The 16,182-nt window shown below is 39.4% G+C and overlaps 2 protein-coding genes across 2 annotated transcripts in view; both read left to right on the top strand.

Moving 5' to 3' along the window:
- LOC115115078 (signal-induced proliferation-associated 1-like protein 1) overlaps window positions 1-3,553 on the top strand; it is a 246,264-nt gene extending 242,711 nt beyond the window's left edge. Inside the window, exon 19 of the mRNA XM_065009423.1 lies at window positions 3,461-3,553. Within this exon, the coding sequence (XP_064865495.1) occupies window positions 3,461-3,553 (93 nt within the window). The remainder of the gene's footprint in view (window positions 1-3,460) is intronic.
- Window positions 3,554-12,201: 8,648 nt separating this feature from the next.
- The window catches only part of LOC115116056 (regulator of G-protein signaling 6-like), a 146,439-nt gene continuing 142,458 nt past the window's right edge, over window positions 12,202-16,182 (top strand). Inside the window, exon 1 of the mRNA XM_065009426.1 lies at window positions 12,202-12,285. Coding sequence (XP_064865498.1) covers window positions 12,202-12,285 — 84 coding nt within the window. The remainder of the gene's footprint in view (window positions 12,286-16,182) is intronic.

The following is a 16,182-nucleotide window of genomic DNA, read 5'->3' as shown; positions in this document are numbered from 1 at the left end:
ATAGCCTCTTTGTTAAGGGCTCGTAAGTCAGCATTTCACTGTAGACCAAAGGGGGTTGCCCTTTGAATCAGAGATTCACCAAAATGTAGATGAATAATACACATACACTGCTCAAATAAATAAAGGGAACACTGAAATATCACATCCTAGATCTGAATGAATGAAATATTCTTATTAAATACTTTTTTCTTTTCATAGTTGAATGTTCTGACAAAAAATCACACAAAAATTATCAATGGAAATCAAATTTATCAACCCATGGAGGTCTGGATTTGGAGTCACACTCAAAATTAAAGTGGAAAACCACACTACAGGCTGATCCAACGTAAATGTCCTTGAAACAAGTCAAAATGAGGCCCAGTAGTGCGTGTGGCCTCCTCGTGCCTGTATGACCTCCCTACAACGCCTGGGCATGCTCCTGATGAGGTGGCGGATGGTCTCCTGAGGGATCTCCTCCTAAAGGAGACTAAAGCATCCGCCAACTCCTGGACAGTCTGTGGTGCAACATGGCGTTGGTGGATGGAGCGAGACATGATGTCAACCCATGGAGGTCTGGAGGATGGAGCGAGACATGATGTCCCAGATGTGCTCAATTGGAATCAGGTCTGGGGAATGGGCGGGCCAGTCCATAGCATCAATGCCTTCCTCTTGCAGGAACTGCTGACACACTCCAGCCACATGAGGTCTGTAAATAAATTCCAGTCATACTTTATCAAAGGCTTGATAAAAAATCTACTATGAAGACCAGGCCTAGTTTCTTAGTTGTTTCATATTGTTCTATTATTTTAAGTAGACTTAGTTGTCGTATATTGTCTCCAATGTCAGTGTGTAAAAAAAAAACCCTGTCTGATCAGGATGAACAATACTTGCAAAAACCTTTTTAATTCTATGCATTTTTTTTTATTTATTTTTTGCATCACAACATTGAAGTATTAGAAGCCTCCAGTTTTTAAATGGGATCTTTATATTTACCATCTGGATCTTGTTTTCGTAATAGTGACGTCAGACCTTCTTGCTGAGTACCTGACAGACTATCATTTGTATAATAAAACATGCTAATGATGGCTCTCCGAGTAGAAAAAGGTTTAATATACAGTTGAAGTTGGAAGGTTACATACACTTAGATTGGAGTCATTAAAACTCGCTTTTCAACCACTCCACAAATTTCTTGTTAACAAACTATAGTTTTGGCAAGTCGGTTAGGACATCTACTTTGTGCATGACACAAGTAATTTCTCCAACAATTGTTTACATACAGATTACGTCACTTATAAATGATTATAAGTGAATTATAAGTGAAATAATCTGTATCACAATTCCAGTGGGTCAGAAGTTCACATACATTAAGTTGACTGCCTTTAAACAGCTTGCAAAATTCCAGAAAATGATGTCATGGCTTTAGAAGCTTCTGATAGGCTAATTGACATCATTTGAGTCAATTGGGGTGGACCTGTGGATGTATTTCAAGGCCTACCTTCAAACTCAGTGCCTCTTTGCTTGACATCATGGGAAAATCTAAAGAAATCACCCCAAAATATTGTAGACCTCCACAAGTCTGATTCATCCTTGGGAGCAATTTCCAAATGCCTGAAGGTACCACATTCATCTGTACAAACAATAGTACGTAAGTATAAACACCATGAGACCACGCAGCCGTCATACCGCTCAGGAAGGAGACACATTCTATCTCCTAGAGATGGACGTACTTTGGTGCGAAAAGTGCAAATCAATCCCAGAACAACAGCAAAGGACCTTGTGAAGATGCTGGAGGAAACAGGTACAAAAGTATCCATATCCACAGTAAAACGAGTCAAATATCAACATAACCTGAAACGCCACTCAGCAAGGAAGAAGCCACTGCTCCAAAACCGCCATAAAAAAGCCAGACTACAGTTTGCAACTGCATATGGGGACAAAGATCATACATTTTGGAGACTGGTCTGATGAAACAAAAATAGAACTGTTTGGCCATAATGACCATCTTCATGTTTGGAGGAAAAAGGGGGTGGCAGCATCATGTTGTGGGGGTGCTTTGCTGCAGGAGGGACTGGTGCACTTCACAAAATAGATGGCATCATGAGGCAGGACAATTATGTGGATATATTGAAGCAACATCTCAAGACATCAATCAGGAAGCTAAAGCTTGGTCGCAAATGGTTCTTCCGAATGGACAATGACCCCAAGCATACTTCCAAAGCTGTGGCAAAATGGCTTAAGGACAAATAAGTCAAGGTATTGGAGTGGCCATCACAAAGCCCTGACCTCAATCCTATAGAAAATGTGTGGGCAGAACTGAAAAAGCGTGTGCGAGCAAGGAGGCCTACAAACCTGACCAAGTTACACCAGCTCTGTCGGGAGGAATGGGCCAAAATTCGCCCAACTTATTGTGGGAAGCTTGTGGAAGGCTACCTGAAACATTTGACCCAAGTTAAAGAGTTTTAAAGGCAATGCTACCAAATACTAATTGAGTGTATGTAAACGTCTGACCCACTGGGAATGTGATGAAAGAAATGAAAGCTGAAATAAATCATTCTCTCTACTATTATTCTGACATTTCACCTTCTTAAAATAAAGTGGTGATCCTAACTGACCTAAGACAGGGATTTTTTTACTAGGATTAAGTCTCTTTTAACCATGTAAAGAGTGGTCATCTGTTCTTATATTCTGCTAAGATGTTACAATTATGACTATCTATACTTATTTCACTTCTTACCATAATTAGATACTATTTTCAGTCTAAACTTGCTTGTAAAAAGGACGACATAACTATCATTATGTGGTATTGTGTTTGATGAGGACATTTTTTAATTTTTTTTTATCCATATTAGAACAAGGCTGTAACGTAACAAAATGTGTAAAAAGTAAAGGGGTCTGAATATTTTATCGAACTGTATATTTAACCTTTTGTTTTAGGTTATTGTCCTGCTAAAAGTTTAATTCTTTTTATTTATTTTTATCCTGAAACTCACCAGTCCTTAACAATGACAAGCATACCCATAACACGATGCAGCTATGCTTGAAAATATAGGTTTTTATATTGTGTTTGCCCCAAACATAACTATTATTCAGGACAAAAAGGGAATTGCTTTTCCCACATTGCCTTGTTGTTCTTGTTTTTCTGAGAAGTATTGAATGCAGAAGTTTTGAATGCACCGAGCTGTCTGTTTAAACAACTGGCACACAGTTCGGACACCCATGCATATTGTACCCCACAAGGACATGCCACAGTCCCCAAGTCCAGAACAGACTATGGGAGGCACACAGTACTACATAGAGTCATGACTACATGGAACTCTTTTCAGATTTAATGAAAACAGATAAGAATGCACACACACACATAACATACACACACACACACATAACATACACACTTTACACATACAGTACCTGTCAAAAGTTTGGACACACCCTCTCATTCAATGTTTTTTAAGTTTTTAAAAAACTATTTTCTACATTGTAGAATAATAGTGAAGACACAAACGATCACACCCGAGGAGCCAAAGTCACACCTGATGAGCCAAAGTCACACCTGATGAGCCAAAGTCACACCTGATGAGCCAAAGTCACAGCCAAAGTCACACCTGACGAGCCAAAGTCACACCCGAGGAGCCAAAGTCGCACCCGAGGAGCCAAAGTCGCACCCGAGGAGCCAAAGTCGCACCCGAGGAGCCAAAGTCACATCCGAGGAGCCAAAGTGACACCCGAGGAGCCAAAGTCACACCCGAGGAGCCAAAGTCACACCTGATGAGCCAAAGTCACAGCCAAAGTCACACCTGAGGAGCCAAAGTCACACCTGAGGAGCAAAAGTCTGACTCTCGTCTCGCTGTTTGTTTGCATGTGTGTGTGTGTCTGTGTCTGTATGACTCGTAGCATGTAATTCCCACAAAGGATTTGGAAAATAAATCAAATTGGGAAAACGAATGAACAAGCTCTTTTAATTCCCTTTTCATTCCAGTCCTGTCATTATTGCTGTGGACAGAGAACATTATGGTAATTTACCTCAACACACTCATCAATCACTTTAGACTTAATGGAGTCGCGATGCACAAATAAACAAATGTTTTTTTTCTTCTTCTTCCAATGAGCTCTTTGCTGAACAAAACTGATTTAAACCAGTTTATTTTGCCTGGGCTTTCCAATCGGATTATTTATATCTTATAATGTTGTATTATTTCATTGTAATGGTATTCAGCAGGGGAGACTGAGCTGTAATTTTTAAAAAAAAAAGAGGGTATATTTGAATATTGTATTAAAGGGGAAATCTGAAAATCTACCCATTTGAATATTGAAGAAAATAATGTAGAAATGCATCATGAGCTCAGTTCAACTGTCGTACCAAATCGTAAGCTTGTTTAAATGTAAACAAACACTATAACCTCAAAACATGGTTAAAACTATAATTGTTTTTATTATAGATAGTCAGTCCTTTTCTTCAGACTCATCCCTCAGCTTTATACCAAAACACAGGTGAGTTGACCACTTTGTTTGTTTCAATTAAGGATTCTAGCTTTTCTTCTCTCTCTCTCCTGCGATCTCTCTCTCTCTTTCTCTCTTTCTCTCCTGCTGTCTGTCTCTCTCTCTCTCTCTCTCTTTCTCTCCTGCTGTCTGTCTCTCTCTCTCTCTCTCTCTTTCTCTCCTGCTGTCTCTCTCTCTCTCTCTCTCTCTCTCTCTCTCTCTCTCTCTCTCTCTCTCCTCTCCTGCTATCTCTCTCTCTCTCTCTCTCTCTCTCTCTTTCTATCTCTCTCTCCTGCTATCTGTCTCTCTCTCTCTCTCCTGCTCTCTGTCTCTCTCTCTCTTTCCCTCTCTCTCTCAGATACAAACACAGATATGTATACACACACACACACACTCAGTAGCAAACGCGACAATCTTCTCTCTCCGTACCTGACTGCTCCACTCTACACAGATACCACCCACGCCACAGCCCAGCGCACAGAGCTAGAGACAGAACGAGGAGAGAGAGGAGAGAGAGAAACGCTACACAGCAGCTGTTTGTTCCTCGTCTTCTTATTCTTCTCCCGTTCTCACCATCCTCAAATCCCTCCTTTTGTCTGACTCTCTCTCTCGCTCCTCAAGCCAATTATATCATGAACCTGCCGTGTGCTTGTTGCTAAGGGGGGAAGAGAACCAAGAGGAGTGGACCAGCCGATACTTTAAGGTAATGAACACAATATTGAGTTTTGTCACTGGGGTATGTGTGAGAGAGAATGTGTATGTATGTTTATCAAATAACTACAGCAGTTTTGCCAGGTGAATATGGGAGTTATGTTACTAGTGGGTGTTAGTGTGTGTGGTTTGGTTTTACTGTCCTTGTGGGGACCAGAAGTCCTTGTGGGGACCAGAAGTCCTTGAGGGGACCAGAAGTCCTTGTGGGGACCAGAAGTGCTTGAGGGGACCAGAAGTCCTTGTGGGGGCCAGAAGTGCTTGAGGGGACCAGAAGTCCTTGTGGGGGCCAGAAGTCCTTGAGGGGACCAGAAGTCCTTGTGGGGACCACAAGTCCTTGTGGGGGCCAGAAGTCCTTGAGGGGACCAGAAGTCCTTGTGGGGACCAGAAGTCCTTGAGGGGACCAGAAGTCCTTGTGGGGACCAGAAGTCATTGAGGGGACCAGAAGTCCTTGGGGGGACCAGAAGTCCTTGTGGGGACCAGAAGTGCTTGAGGGGACCAGAAGTGCTTGAGGGGACCAGAAGTGCTTGAGGGGACCAGAAGTCCTTAGAAGTGCTTGAGGGGACCAGAAGTCCTTGAGGGGACCAGAAGTCCTTGAGGGGACCAGAATTGCTTGAGGGGACCAGAAGTCCTTGTGGGGACCAAGGATACTAAAACATGGAAAAGTGGCGACATTTCGCCGGTCCCCACAAGGAAAAGCACTTTTATAGGTTTAGGGGTGTTAGGGTTTGAATTAGGCTTAGGGGTGTTAGGGCTTGAATTAGGTTTAGGGGTTAGGGCTTGAATTAGGTTTAGGGGTTAGGGCTTGAATTAGGTTTAGGGGTGTTAGGGCTTGAATTAGGTTTAGGGGTTAGGGCTTGAATTAGGTTTAGGGGTTAGGCTCTGCGTTAGGGCTTGAATTAGGTTTAGGGGTTAGGCTCTGGGTTAGGGCTTGAATTAGGTTTAGGGGTTAGGCTCTGCATTAGCGTTTGAATTAGGTTTAGTGCTTAGGGAAAATATAATTTTGAATGGGAATCAATTGTTTGGTCCCCACAAGGATAGTAAACATCACGTTTACAAGGTTAATAAGCTGACATGGAATTGTTTTAAGAACGTCATACCATGGATCATTAAGATATTTGATTTTGAATTTAAGGACCCCTTTAGGTATAAAAATGTATATAAATATATATATATAAAAAGTATTTGAAAAAACAGCTCATAGAAACGCATTGAATAACACATTAATAAATGGCTAAAAAGCCCAAAATAAATAAATAATATAATAATAAGGTATAAGGTTTTGAAGTGTCTGTCCTATTATCTAGAAGATTTAAGAAAGCTGAGGGAGTATTTTAGTTGAATGTGGACACATTTAACACAACATTTACTTCCATTCGTTTGTATGGGTTACCTTCAGATGAGTCCCGTGACACTTGTGTGCTACTGGATGGAAGGAGCTGCTACAGTATAGAAGTCTACAGGATGCTGCTACAGTAAGTCTACAGGATAGAAGGAGCTGCTACAGTATAGAAGTCTACAGAATAGAAGCTGCTACAGTATAGAAGTCTACAGAGTAGAAGCTGCTACAGTAAAGGGGATCTCAGAGCTACAGTATAGAAATATACAGAATAGAAGCTGCTACAGTATAGGGGATCTCAGAGCTACAGTATAGAAATCTACAGAATAGAAGCTGCTACAGTATAGGGGATCTCAGAGCTACAGTATAGAAGTCTACAGAGTAGAAGCTGCTACAGTATAGGGGATCTCAGAGCTACAGTATAGAAGTCTACAGAGTAGAAGCTGCTACAGTATAGGGGATCTCAGAGCTACAGTATAGAAGTCTACAGAGTAGAAGCTGCTACAGTACAGTAACAGACCACTGTCTTTACCGTTGCTTTCTAATGTGTTCGGTATTCATGTTGAATCCTGTTGAAGTCCTGCTGCTTCTGAATCCTCTACAGTCATTCATATTAATCATCCCATAGGGGAAGGAATAGGGAAGCTCTCTCTCTGTGGTTTGTTTGTGGAATATGGGGTTTGTCTCGCTCTCTCGGTCTCTCTCTCTCTCGGTCTCTCGGTCTCTCTCTCTCGGTCTCTCGGTCTCTCTCTCTCTGTCTCTCGGTCTCTCTCTCTCTGTCTCTCTCTCTCTCGGGCTCTCTCTGTCTCTGTCTCTCTGTCTCTCCCTCTGTCTGTCTCTCTGTCTCTCTCTCTCTTTCTCTCTCTCTCGGTCTCTCTCTCTCTGTCTTTCTCTCTCTCTGTCTTTCTCTGTCTCTGTCTCTGTCTCTGTCTCTGTCTCTCTCTCTCTCTCTCTCTTTCTTTCTCTCTGTCTCTCTGTCTCTCTCTCTGTCTCTCTCTCTAAAAATATACAATAACTCAGACAGAAAGGTTTTGGAACACATGCATGTAGAGGACATAAGATGGTCATGTAGCCCCGTGTAGCCGCATGTAGCCCTGTGTAGCCCCACGTAGCCCCGCGTGCGACTTCAAGATTAGTGTTGGCACTCGGGCCAAAAGAGCAATTTTCTCCTGGTCCAACGGTCAACACGTTGCTTTCTCCTGGTCTAACAGTCAACACGTTGCTTTCTCCTGGTCTAACAGTCAACACGTTGCTTTCTCCTGGTCAAACGGTCAACACGTTGCTTTCTCCTGGTCTAACAGTCAACACGTTGCTTTCTCCTCGTCCAACGGTCAACACGGTGTTTTCTCCTCGTCCAACGGTCAACACGGTGCTTTCTCCTCGTCCAACGGTCAACACGGTGCTTTCTCCTGGTCTAACAGTCAACACGTTGCTTTCTCCTGGTCTAACAGTCAACACGTTGCTTTCTCCTGGTCTAACAGTCAACACGTTGCTTTTTCCTGGTCTAACAGTCAACACGTTGCTTTCTCCTGGTCTAACAGTCAACACGTTGCTTTCTCCTGGTCTAACAGTCAACACATTGCTTTCTTTTGGTCTAACGGTCAACACGTTGCTTTCTCCTGGTCTAACAGTCAACACGTTGCTTTCTCCTGGTCTAACAGTCAACACGTTGCTTTCTCTAGGTCTAATGGTCAAATATTGCTACATCTCCCTCGTGGTTAAGGTTAGGATTCAGGGTAAAGTAATCTGATCTTAGATCTGTGGTTAGGGGTAAACTTGTACCTCTGAGTGTATGGTAAACAGTGAGAGCAAAGCAACGGCTGTTTGGGTATTCACCTCACCTCTTCCTCTGCTCACGCCACAGCTCACAGACGCCAATATTGTGACAGGTGTCAGCCCGTCAGGTGCCAGCCGGCAGCAGCAGGCTGGAGAAGCGGGACACCTGGGGCACCTGGGAAAGGAAGGTGGAATGGAAATGGCACTATCGGATCCTCCAGAGAGCTGCAGGCAACGTTTCGGGTTTTGAATGCTGGAATAGTGTCACCTGTAAATGGTGTTGGTGCTTGTCAGCCTGGCACATGGAGCTCGTATCAGAACAGCCTATTGGGATCACTGGATGTGCAGAAATGTGTTCCTCTGTATCTCAGTTGCTAGAGCATGGATCTTGCAATGCCAAGAGAGTGGATTTGATTCCTGGGACCATACATACATTTAAAAAAAATATCCACGCATGACTGCATGACGCTTTGGATAACGGTGTCTGCTAAATGCCATATATATTATATATTATATTATTATATATGATATTATATATGATATTATTATATACTATAAATGGCCATGTAGAGGATGTAAAGGTGGATATCTGTACTGAGTAGAATTCATTCTTGAATTGAAAGTGAAACAATGTCTTTCCATTTGTCGATTTAGTTACTATAGAGAAAACACCCATTTGGACTTATCTCTCTTTCTGTCGTTGGTCAACGTGGGATTGAAATAAGCGCAGGTAGTGCTTTGTGTCACTGTATTCTCAAAACCTCAATTCAAAACGGAGTAATACACAATACCATCGAGAGCCCCACAGTACCAACAGTAAAATAAACTGTTATCGGCTGTATCATCACTATTCACTAGTTATACTGTATCATCACTATTCACTAGTTATACTGTATCATCACTATTCACTAGCTATACTGTATCATCACTATTCACTAGTTATACCGTATCATCACTATTCACTAGAGTTATACTGTATCATCACTATTCACTAGTTATACTGTATCATCACTATTCACTAGTTATACCGTATCACTATTCACTAGCTATACTGTATCATCACTATTCACTAGCTATACTGTATCATCACTATTCACTAGTTATACTGTATCATCACTATTCACTAGTTATACTGTATCATCACTATTCACTAGCTATACTGTATCATCACTATTCACTAGCTATACTGTATCATCACTATTCACTAGCTATACTATAACATCACTATTCACTAGTTATACCGTATCACCACTATTCACTAGTTATACTGTATCATCACTATTCACTAGTTATACTGTATCATCACTATTCACTAGCTATACTGTATCATCACTATTCACTAGTTATACCATATCATCACTATTCACTAGAGCTATACTGTATCATCACTAATCACTAGAGCTATACTGTATCACTATTCACTAGCTATACTGTATCATCACTTATCACTAGTTATAATGTATCATCACTATTCACTAGAGTTATACTGTATCATCACTATTCACTAGAGCTATACTGTATCATCACTATTCACTAGTTATACTGTATCATCACTATTCACTAGTTATACTGTATCATCACTAATCACTAGTTATATCATATCATCACTAATCACTAGAGCTATACTGTATCATCACTATTCACTAGCTATACTGTATCATCACTATTAACTAGTTATACTGTATCATCACTATTCACTAGTTATACTGTATCATCACTATTCACTAGTTATACCGTATCACTATTCACTAGCTATACTGTATCATCACTATTCACTAGCTATACTGTATCATCACTATTCACTAGCTATACTGTATCATCACTATTCACTAGCTATACTGTATCATCACTATTCACTAGCTATACTGTATCATCACTATTCACTAGTTATACTGTATCATCACTATTCACTAGTTATACTGTATCAAAACTATTCACTAGTTATACTGTATCATCACTATTCACTAGTTATACTGTATCATCACTATTCACTAGTTATACTGTATCATCACTATTCACTAGTTATACCATATCATCACTATTCACTAGCTATACTGTATCATCACTATTCACTAGAGTTATACTGTATCATCACTATTCACTAGAGTTATACTGTATCATCACTATTCACTAGAGTTATACTGTATCATCACTATTCACTAGCTATACTGTATCATCACTATTCACTAGCTATACTGTATCATCACTATTCACTAGTTATACTGTATCATCACTATTCACTAGTTATACTGTATCATCACTATTCACTAGTTATACCGTATCACTATTCACTAGTTATACTGTATCATCACTATTCACTAGTTATACCATATCATCACTATTCACTAGTTATACCATATCATCACTATTCACTAGAGTTATACTGTATCATCACTATTCACTAGTTATACTGTATCATCACTATTCACTAGTTATACTATAACATCACTATTCACTAGTTATACTGTATCATCACTATTCACTAGTTATACCGTATCACTATTCACTAGTTATACTGTATCATCACTATTCACTAGTTATACTGTATCATCACTATTCACTAGCTATGCTGTATCATCACTATTCACTAGTTATACTGTATCATCACTATTCACTAGTTATACTGTATCATCACTATTCACTAGAGTTATACTGTATCATCACTATTCACTAGTTATACTGTATCATCACTATTCACTAGCTATACTGTATCATCACTATTCACTAGCTATACTGTATCATCACTATTCACTAGCTATACTGTATCATCACTATTCACTAGTTATACTGTATCATCACTATTCACTAGTTATACTGTATCATCACTATTCACTAGTTATACTGTATCATCACTATTCACTAGTTATACCATATCATCACTATTCACTAGTTATACCATATCATCACTATTCACTAGAGTTATACTGTATCATCACTATTCACTAGAGTTATACTGTATCATCACTATTCACTAGCTATACTGTATCATCACTATTCACTAGTTATACTGTATCATCACTATTCACTAGTTATACTGTATCATCACTATTCACTAGTTATACTGTATCATCACTATTCACTAGTTATACCGTATCACTATTCACTAGTTATACCGTATCACTATTCACTAGTTATACTGTATCATCACTATTCACTAGTTATACCATATCATCACTATTCACTAGTTATACCATATCATCACTATTCACTAGAGTTATACTGTATCATCACTATTCACTAGTTATACTGTATCATCACTATTCACTAGATATACTGTATCATCACTATTCACTAGAGTTATACTGTATCATCACTATTCACTAGAGTTATACTGTATCATCACTATTCACTAGCTATACTGTATCATCACTATTCACTAGAGTTATACTGTATCATCACTATTCACTAGAGTTATACTGTATCATCACTATTCACTAGAGTTATACTGTATCATCACTATTCACTAGAGTTATACTGTATCATCACTATTCACTAGAGTTATACTGTATCATCACTATTCACTAGAGTTATACTGTATCACCACTATTCACTAGAGTTATACTGTATCATCACTATTCACTAGAGTTATACTGTATCACCACTATTCACTAGAGTTATACTGTATCATCACTATTCACTAGCTATACTGTATCATCACTAATCACTAGAGCTATACTGTATCATCACTATTCACTAGCTATACTGTATCATCACTAATCACTAGAGCTATACTGTATCATCACTATTCACTAGCTATACTGTATCATCACTATTCACTAGAGAAAGAAAGAGAGTAGAGGGAGTGAAAGAGAAGATTAGAGACAGCTATGAATCGAATGTATTCTTTTCACAGCCTCCAGCGACAGAAGAAGAAAGAGAACGAAGGAGAGGGAGAGGAGACAGAGCTCATAATTGTCTACAGTATGAACCAGTCCAGCCAGGACCAGAGTGGAGTGGGAACAGCAGACCCTGATCAGGACTCTCCCAACGTCATTGTCTACCGAAAGGTAGGAGGACACGCAGGTCTCTATAACACTGTGTTGTAGGAAGGTTGTGGGAAGGTTGTGCAGTGGAAACATGCATTGTGTACAACAGGCTTTTATAAGGTAGGAATGCTCTGGCTTCCTTTAGGTCCTTAATAAGGTCCTTGCTGCGCTACAGTTGAAGTTGGATGTTTACATCTTAGCCAAATACACTCAAACTCAGTTTTTCACAATTACTGACATTTAATCCTAGTAAAAAATCCCTGTCTTAGGTTAGTTAGGATCACCACTTTATTTTAAGAATGTGAAATGTCAGAATAATTGTAGAGAGAATGATTTATTTCAGCTTGTATTTCTTTCATCACATTCCCAGTGGGTCAGAAGTTTACATACACTCAATTAGTATTTGGTAGCATTGCCTTTAAATTGTTTAACTTGGGTCAAACATTTCAGGTAGCCTTCCACAAGCTTCCCACAATAAGTTGGGGGAGATTTGGCCCATTCCTCCTGACAGAGCTGGTGTAACTGAGTCAGGTTTGTAGGCCTCCTTGCTTGCACACACTTTCTCAGTTCTGCAGACACATTTTCTATAGGATTGAGGTCAGGGCTTTGTGATGGCCACTCCAATACCTTGACTTTGTTGTCCTTAAGCCATTTTGCCACAACTTTGGAAGTATGCTTGGGGTCATTGTCCATTTGGAAGACCCATTTGTGACAAAACTTTAACTTCCTGACTGATGTCTTGAGATGTTGCTTCAATATATCCACATAATTGTCCTTCGTCATGATGCCATCTATTTTGTGAAGTGCACCAGTCCCTCCTGCAGCAAAGCACCCCCAAAACATGATGCTGGCACCCCCGTGCTTCATGGTTGGGATGGTGTCCTCAGCTTTCAAGCCTCCCCCTTTTCCCTCCAAACATAACAATGGTCATTATGGCCAAACACTTCTATTTTTGTTTCATCAGACCAGAGGACATTTCTCCAAAATGTACGATCTTTGTCCCCATGTGCAGTTGCAAACCGTAGTCTGGCTTTTTTATGGCAGTTTTGGAGCAGTGGCTTCTTCCTTACTGAGTGGCCTTTCAGGTTATGTCGATATAGGACTCGTTTTACTGTGGATATAGATACTTTTGTACCTGTTTCCTCCAGCATCTTGACAAGCTCCTTTGCTGTTTTTCTGTGATTGATTTGCACTTTTCGCACCAAAGTACGTTCATCTCTAGGAGGCAGAACGCATCTCCTTCCTGAGCGGTGTGACAGCTGCGTGGTCCCATGGTGTTCATACCTGCATACTATTGTTTGTACAGATGAATGTGGTACCTTCAGGCGTTTGGAAATTGCTCCCAAGGATGAATCAGACTTGTAGAGCTCTACAAAAAAATCTGAGGTCTTGGCTGATTTCATTTGATTTTCCCATGATGTCAAGCAAAGAGGCACAGTCCACTTAGTGTATGTAAACTTCTGACCCACTGGAATTGTGATAAAGTGAATTATAAATGAAATAATCTGTCTGTAAACAATTGTTGGAAAAATGACTTGTGTCATACACAAAGTAGATGTCCTAACCGACTTGCCAAAACTATAGTTTGTTAACAAGAAATCTGTGGAGTGGTTGAAAAGCGAGTTTTAATGACTCCAACCTAAGTGTATGTAAACTTCTGACTTCAACAGTATATCCAGAAACAAACAGGTGCTGCTGTAACCCCAAAGATTAAAACTCTGGATGTGTGTGTGTGTGTGTGTGTGTGTGTATGTGTGTGTGTCAAATCAAATCAAATCAAATTTTATTGGTCACATACACGTGTTTAGCAGATGTTATTGTGGGTGTAGCGAAATGCTTCGACAGTGCAGTAATATCTAACAAGTAACATCTAACAATTTCATTTCACAACATATACCCAATACACACACATCACTGTATACCCAATACACACACATCACTGTATACCCAATACACACACATCACTGTATACCCAATACACACACATCACTGTATACCCAATACACACACATCACTGTATACCCAATACACACACATCACTGTATACCCAATACACACACATCACTGTATACCCAATACACACACACATCACTGTATACCCAATACACACACATCACTGTATACCCAATACACACACATCACTGTATACCCAATACACACACATCACTGTATACCCAATACACACATCACTGTATACCCAATACACACACATCACTGTATACCCAATACACACACATCACTGTATACCCAATACACACACATCACTGTATACCCAATACACACACATCACTGTATACCCAATACACACACATCACTGTATCACTGTACACACATCACTGTATACCAATACACACACATCACTGTATACCCAATACACACACATCACTGTATACCCAATACACACACATCACTGTATACCCAATACACACACATCACTGTATACCCAATACACACACATCTGTATACCCAATAACACAATTAAGAATATATAAATCACTATGTAAGAGCAATGTCAGACACATCACTGTACCCAATACAGTACAATCTAAGTAAAGGAATTAAGAATATATAAATATATGTAAGAGCAATGTCAGAGCGGCATAGACTAAGATACAGTAGAATAGGATAGAATACAGTATATATATATGAGGTGAGTAATGTCAGAGCAGCATAGACTAAGATACAGTAGAATAGGATAGAATACAGTATATATATATGAGGTGAGTAATGTCAGAGCAGCATAGACTGAGATACAGTAGAATAGAATACAGTATATATATATGAGGTGAGTAATGTCAGAGCAGCATAGACTGAGATACAGTAGAATAGAATACAGTATATATATATGAGGTGAGTAATGTCAGAGCAGCATAGACTAAGATACAGTAGAATAGAATACAGTATATATATATGAGGTGAGTAATGTCAGAGCAGCATAGACTGAGATACAGTAGAATAGAATACAGTATATATATATATGAGGTGAGTAATGTCAGAGCAGCATAGACTGAGATACAGTAGAATAGAATAGAATACAGTATATATATATGAGGTGAGTAATGTCAGAGCAGCATAGACTAAGATACAGTAGAATAGGATAGAATACAGTATATATATATATGAGGTGAGTAATGTCAGAGCAGCATAGACTAAGATACAGTAGAATAGGATAGAATACAGTATATATATATGAGGTGAGTAATGTCAGAGCAGCATAGACTGAGATACAGTAGAATAGAATAGAATACAGTATATATATATGAGGTGAGTAATGTCAGAGCAGCATAGACTAAGATACAGTAGAATAGGATAGAATACAGTATATATATATGAGGTGAGTAATGTCAGAGCAGCATAGACTAAGATACAGTAGAATAGGATAGAATACAGTATATATATATGAGGTGAGTAATGTCAGAGCAGCATAGACTGAGATACAGTAGAATAGGATAGAATACAGTATATATATATGAGGTGAGTAATGTCAGAGCAGCATAGACTGAGATACAGTAGAATAGGATAGAATACAGTATATATATATGAGGTGAGTAATGTCAGAGCAGCATAGACTAAGATACAGTAGAATAGTATAGAATAGAGTATATATATATGAGGTGAGTAATGTCAGAGCAGCATAGACTGAGATACAGTAGAATAGGATAGAATACAGTATATATATATGAGGTGAGTAATGTCAGAGCAGCATAGACTGATGCAGTAGAATAGGATAGAATACAGTATATATATATGAGGTGAGTAATGTCAGAGGGCATAGACTGAGATAGAATAGGATAGAATACAGTATATATATATGAGGTGAGTAATGTCAGAGCAGCATAGACTAAGATACAGTAGAATAGTATAGAATAGAGTATATATATATGAGGTGAGTAATGTCAGAGCAGCATAGACTAAGAT

This window comes from Oncorhynchus nerka, linkage group LG24 (genome assembly GCF_034236695.1).
Source record: "Oncorhynchus nerka isolate Pitt River linkage group LG24, Oner_Uvic_2.0, whole genome shotgun sequence".
NCBI lineage: Eukaryota > Metazoa > Chordata > Actinopteri > Salmoniformes > Salmonidae > Oncorhynchus > Oncorhynchus nerka.
This window is presented reverse-complemented; position numbering and strand designations above follow the sequence as displayed.